The 6,727-nt window shown below is 42.2% G+C and overlaps 1 protein-coding gene across 1 annotated transcript; it reads left to right on the forward strand.

Moving 5' to 3' along the window:
- Positions 1–4,184: 4,184 nt before the first annotated feature.
- PABPC4L (poly(A) binding protein cytoplasmic 4 like) lies at positions 4,185–5,479 on the forward strand. Its single transcript, XM_007091803.3, has one exon. It carries the CDS (start codon positions 4,185–4,187, stop codon positions 5,295–5,297), a length of 1,113 nt encoding a protein of 370 aa, XP_007091865.1. The 3' UTR covers positions 5,298–5,479.
- The last annotated feature ends 1,248 nt before the right edge of the window (positions 5,480–6,727 follow it).

Below are 6,727 nucleotides of genomic sequence, written 5' to 3' on the forward strand. Positions count from 1 at the left end.
TATACATAGCTGTAACAATTGGCTAAGAAAAGCATAAGACAACATCATGGGTGATATCAATTTTAAGTCCAGGTTCATCAAAGCCAATGAACTCATGCCAAAATTAGTTTCATATACACAATGAATATGTTAAATAAATTGTTTCACAAAAGGAGAAGTAATCAGTGCCGGTCAGCTGGGCTATTGAGAGAAAAAAAAATATGGGCGCAAACAGAGCTGAAGAATGACAGAATTTGGATAATCAAAGAACTGCATGTGCATATAAAACAAATGAAGGGTTAGCTTGACAAAAGATGTATGCAGCTCTGATTGGATTGATTTTGCAAAGTTTTGGAAGCCATTTGTTATTTTTCACTAAAATCTTGTGGAAGGAATCTTAGCAAAATTAATTCTGGCAGCAAAAGGCAAGATGGACCGGCATATAGACAGACTGGCATCTAGGCAAAAGAGGATGAATGAATAAAACGAATGCAATAATACACAATGAAATGGGGCAAAGACCATGGCAACTGGAATGGAAAAACAGGGTAAATGGAAAGACCACCCAAATTAAGAAATTAGTGAATGAACACAACTAACAAAAAAAAAAAAAAAAAGAGAGAGAGAGAGAGAGATAGAGATTTAGAGAATTAAAGAGAGGAAAGACCCATAGATGCTTTAAAATTCTTGCTTGGTTATAACATAAAAATAAAAACAGTGTAATACACAGAATAAATAGAAAGGATCATGGGGGCGCCTGGGTGGCGCAGTCGGTTAAGCGTCCGACTTCAGCCAGGTCACGATCTCGCGGTCCGTGAGTTCGAGCCCCACGTCAGGCTCTGGGCTGATGGCTCGGAACCTGGAGCCTGTTTCCGATTCTGTGTCTCCTTCTCTCTCTGCCCCTCCCCCGTTCATGCTCTGTCTCTCTCTGTCCCAAAAATAAATAAAAAACGTTGAAAAAAAAATTAAAAAAAAAAAAAAAAGAAGAAAGGATCATGATTAGTGGTAATGTAACAAATTGAGCTCGGTATCTACTGCACATAAGATGATTAGAGTCAATAATGTTAAGACTAACTTCTGAATTTGGAAACTTTTCCTCCCGTTTCACAGTATGTTGAGTGAAGATCACATAAAGTAAAATGAAAATCTCATGAGTTCTTGAAATATTTTGGTATCTTGCTATAGTTGAATCACAATTATACAAAGACCTAATATGATCTTAGACAGTTTTCCTAGAAATAAAATGTCTTGTGACAAAATTCACAGGAAATACATAGGTAAGAACTTTCTTTTTCTTTTTTTTTTAAAGAAAGTGATAACATTGAGGTGCCTGTGTGGAACAGTTGTTTAGGCATCTGATTCTTAGCTTTGGCTCCGGTCATGATCTCACAGTTGGTGAGCCGGAGCTTGATTGGGGTTCTGCACAGATAGCATACAGCCTGCTTAGGATTCTCTCTCTCCCTGACTCTTTCTATCCCTCCCCTGCTCACGTGCATGTGCTCTCTTCCTCTCTCTCAAAATAAATAAACTTTTTAAAAAAGTGATAATAGTGAATCTGATGGTCGCTTTTATTTATGCTATACAATGCCAAACAGTGTCTGAATTTTTAAAGCATGTACTGGAATGTTGCTGCTATCCATTGATGTATCTACCAACTACATGAGTGGTCTTTCTTCCTTGTTTGAAAAAAATTTGTTTTATTTATTTATTTTGAGAAAGAAAGGGCACGTGCTGATGCACGAGCAGAAGAGAGGCAGACAGAATCTCAAGCAGGCTCCACAATTGGCACAGAGCCCGCATGGGGCTTCACTTTAGGATCATGAGATCATGACCTCAGCAGAAATCGAGTCAGTTGCTTAACCAACTGAGCCACTCACTGAGTGAGTGGGTGCCACTCTTCCTTTTTTAAATTGTAGCCTTGAGGATATGGTTGAAGAAAAGATTACTTATTTGAACTAATGATTTTACAGGAACAACAAGTGATAAATTTCACAAACAGTAACCATTAATCAGGATTAATTTGGGAAGAATCATGGACCTATTATTCCATTTTAGATATGTTAAAAGCAATTTGGATTTGATAATGAAAACCCCACTCTAATTTTGGTGGGTTTTTTTTAAATAATATATTACTGACTGCTAGAGTGTCATTATCTTCTGAAAGAGAAATATATTTTTTGTAGTTCTTACTTTAGAAAAATGTCACCATTAGAAAAGATTTAGAGTCACTAATTTAGCTTCAAGTTTTGATATTTAGCATTGTTCACAGACCAACAGAATTTGCATCACTCAGGAGCTTTTTAGAAAGGTAGAATTTCCAGTCCAAGTTGCTACATCAGAATCTGCATTCAAACGAAATCCCCAGGTGATTCCTATGCCCATTAAAGTTTGAAAAGCACTAAATTAGCCTTGTATAAAGTGGTCCACCCAACTCAGGTTTGCAGGTGACTATCCCTAAGATGTGTTAGGATGAAGATTTTAAGGTTTTATGAGAATGATGTTAAGGAATTTATGTAAAGCTACGGTAAATAAAATCAATGCTACTGAAAAGCTATTACTGTCAGATACTGTGCTAGACATTTCCAGATACATTCATTCATCCAAGCCTTACAACACTCTCTGTGGCAAGGGACATCATCTTCATGTCCCTGCGCATGAACACCGGCCTCAGGTTAAATATCACATCCGTTCCGTGCAATCAATCCATTTAATAAATATTGAGCATCCCATTTCTGAAAGTTCCGGAATTGGGCCTAGGAATAAAATGGGCATGGCCCCTACCATCATGGAATCACATTAGATTGTAATTAAACAAACGCTATGAAAAGTGCAATGTAGCGTAAGTTTCTAAGAGCAAAGTACAAACTTTCAGAAGTCACTTAAGGAAAATTTCTATTTGCAGAGAGCATTTAAACTGATGGTTGAGAAGCACATTCTTGTAAAGGTGGCCCTGGGGAAGAAAAAGAAAAAGAAAAGAAAAAAAAGTCATGTCATGGATTTTATTAAGGGAAACAGAGCAGCAAGTTGAGACTGGAACTGATACTGCAGAACTTCAACTTCGTACAACAAGGTGAGGATGTTGGGCCTCATCCAAGAGTCAAAGGAAGCCACTGGAGGGTTTTCAGCGAGGAAGTGACCAGCCCCGATCCACAGTCGGAAAAAGCTCCTTCAGTCAGACCCGTGCACAGCCCCGCAGGCGGGTGGGTTTATTAGGGCCACTCCCCTAGTCAGCCTCTCTCCACCCCAGTCACCGCCTCCTGCTTCTCAGCGTAACTGTCCAAGGGAGGTGGGAAATGTGTGAGAGGGGCGGGGGGAAGACAAACATTCTCAAAAAATATTAAAAAGAAAACATCCCACTTGGCAGCGGGTGCGCGGGAAGTTCAGCGCGCGAGTTCCGGGTTTCCCGCCAGCCGCCAGCCCGCCCCCCGCCGGCCGCAGCCCGGGTGAGCCCCCAGCCCCTGCTCGGGCCGCAGCCTTGCTGGGCCGCGTCCGTCGGTCTGTCCGCTCCCCCTCCCCCCCCCACCCGTCCATCCCCGGGCTCCGCGCCGGGTCTGCGGTTCCGAGAGCGGCCGGGGTTTTTGCCAGGGCGCCCGCAGCCCGCTTTGGCCCCGGCCGCGCCTCGGCGGCGGCGCTTGCAGGACTCGCCCGCCCCCCCCCCCCCGCCCCGGGCGGTTCGGGGGGTTCGGGTCTCGCCGCGGCCCCGCGCCCTCCGCCCACGCTCCGCGGCCCCGGGCAGCCGCCTCGAGCGCCACTTGTGGAGTTCTTCCCCCGGAGGCTGTAACTTTATAGCAGCCTGAGCGAGGCCTATTTTTTATTCAGAAACCAGCAACCCGAGTGTCTGTAGAAAACGCTCAGATTGGGGGCCAGCCCACCCCCTTGAAGATCTCTCACACATTGGTGGGCAAGAAGCGTCTGGTTCTATCAGCCTTTCTTGGAGAGCTCAGAATTCTGTTGCCATCTTCCAAATAGAGCCGAATTGGTTGCGGGGCTGGGCTGGGCCGGGGTGGGGGGTGGGAGTGCTTTTTGATGAGGCTGTTGCTCTTAACCTGGTGGAACTGTACCTGAACACCATCTCACAGCTTCTAAGCGGTGATCCTGGGGCCACAACGCACGAGCCAGGCCCAAACCGTGTCCTGGTGACCCCTCCTGCAGGAATCGCACTGAGAGCTCCTAGGGACAGGCTCGCGGTGGGGAGGAGCAAGGAGATGAATGTGGCAGCGAAGTACCGCCAGGCGTCGCTGTACGTGGGTGACCTCCACGCAGATGTCACCGAGGACTTGCTGTTCAAAAAGTTCAGCACCGTGGGGCCTGTGCTGTCCATCCGCATCTGCAGGGACCTGGTCACCCGCCGCTCTCTGGGCTATGCCTACGTGAACTTCCTGAAGCTGGCCGATGCCCAGAGGGCCCTGGACACGATGAACTTTGACACGATAAAGGGCAAACCCATCCGCCTCATGTGGTCTCAGCGCGATGCCTACTTAAGGAAGTCGGGCATCGGAAACGTGTTCATCAAGAATCTGGACAGATCCATTGATAACAAAACCCTCTATGAACATTTTTCAGCCTTTGGGAAGATCCTTTCCTCCAAGGTGATGAGTGATGACCAAGGATCTAGGGGCTATGCCTTTGTGCACTTTCAGAACCAGATCGCAGCCGACAGGGCCATCGAGGAGATGAATGGGGCTCTGCTTAAGGACTGCAGGCTGTTTGTCGGCAGATTCAAAAACCGTAAAGATCGGGAAGCCGAGCTCCGCAACAAGGCCAATGAATTCACCAATGTTTACATCAAAAACTTTGGAGATGACATGGATGATGAGAGACTGAAGGAAGTTTTCAGTAAATATGGTAAAACCCTGAGTGTGAAGGTGATGACAGATTCCAGTGGGAAATCCAAAGGCTTTGGCTTTGTGAGTTTTGATAGCCATGAGGCTGCCAAAAAGGCCGTTGAAGAAATGAATGGAAAGGATATAAACGGACAGCTGCTTTTTGTAGGCCGGGCGCAAAAGAAATCCGAGCGACAGGCCGAGTTAAAGCAAGTGTTTGAGCAGCTGAAACAGGAAAGATTTCGGAGGTGCCAAGGCATGAAGCTCTATATTAAGAATCTCGATGACACCATTGATGATGAGAAACTGTGGAGGGAATTTTCTTCATTTGGATCAATTAGCAGAGTCAAGATAATGCGGGAAGAAGGGCGAAGCAAAGGGTTTGGCTTGATCTGCTTCTCCTCTCCTGAGGAGGCCACTAAAGCAATGGCTGAGATGAATGGCCGTATCTTGGGCTCCAAGCCACTCTACATTGCCCTGGCCCAGAAGCCCTAGGAGAGAAACACTTAACACGGCAGCCCGTGTTTGCATCAGCCTTGGGAATGACAGTGATCTCTGCCTGAATTAGCCTCAGAAACATTTCAAATCCCAGCTGATGGTCCCTTAATTTAGTAAACTTTGTGGTAAAAGGTTTTGTATATGAAGCTATTTTTTCTTTGGTGGAAAAATAAATGAATCTCGGCAGCTTGATTCATTTCACAGGGGCACATCTTCTAATTACAATATTGTATATTATTCTGATTTTGATTTAGTATTCATAGCAATAAGAATAATTAGATATATTTTTATTACATTTTGAACCATCTGCAGTGAGGTAATTATTTGAGTTCATATCATATTTTCTTTCTTATTTTAATAATATTGCTAGCTTTAATTTCTTCTGTGAAAATATCCTAAAAATAGTTCTTATACCTAAGAATCACAAAGTGATTTATTTTTACAAACAGAAATTTTCTAATTTCTCATTTCAACTTTTTAAAAGAAACCAAAGGTTTAAGAATTGCTAGTGTAAATTCAGTATGTAATTTCATTCTGAATTAATGTTTAACATACTAGGAAGTAGTTCAGTTTCTTTTCAATTTATATACAGATATGATTGTTTTTCTGATGGCTGAAATTAATGATGGAGTTTTTTAATGTTGCCTACAAATCTGATTGATAGGATATTTTGCTGTTCTTTCCATTGGTAGGCTATAATTCAGGGACTTGTTGATTATCAAAATTGGGACTTGAGTGGTAAAACTTTAACTTCAACATTCCTTATGTTATATACTTGTATCAATTAAGGTGACAAAAAGTAAGCTTTATCTTAATTCTCTTCCTGTTTGTACAGTTTAGGATTATGCCTTAACTTTTTGCCAGGCACCAATATTAATCAAAGTCCTATATAGAGAACATAGAAATTCTTCTTAACAAATGTTTCTCAATCTATATTTTATATTGGTCGATGTAATGATATTATCTCAGGGTTCAGAAAGTATGTTTCTTTGTTTCTATTAACTCATGTCTCTTTTTATTAGACCGTGAGTGCTACTGAATTAACATTCAGTATTAGCCTTGATTTATCAGAAGCTCACTGATTTTCTAACAAATTGAGATTTCATCAATTTGCCTATTTTCTAGTAAAATTTTTATTTTGGTCCCATTTCCAGATCTCTCTTTCTCTCCTACCTTTGATCTATATTATTCAACTTTGTTTTATACTTTTTTAAAAAGGGTTTTATTATACTGATTTTTATCATGTGCTATTTGAAATCCACCTTGGAAACCGAGACAGGAGTTATTTATTTACATTTGAATAATTACTTTTAAAATTCTGTTTTACCAAAGGTCTCTGGAGAATAAGTTTGTTGTTCTTGTTGTTGCTGTTTTATTTTATTTTATTTTTTTATCTGCTTAGTGGTTTCCTGTAACCATATATTCAA

Source organism: Panthera tigris, chromosome B1, assembly GCF_018350195.1.
Source record: "Panthera tigris isolate Pti1 chromosome B1, P.tigris_Pti1_mat1.1, whole genome shotgun sequence".
Lineage (NCBI taxonomy): Eukaryota > Metazoa > Chordata > Mammalia > Carnivora > Felidae > Panthera > Panthera tigris.

What these genes read in the sequence shown, in the direction of transcription:
- PABPC4L (XM_007091803.3), top strand. Translation starts at nt 4,185, where the DNA reads ATGAATGTGGCAGCGAAGTACCGCCAGGCGTCGCTGTACGTGGGTGAC.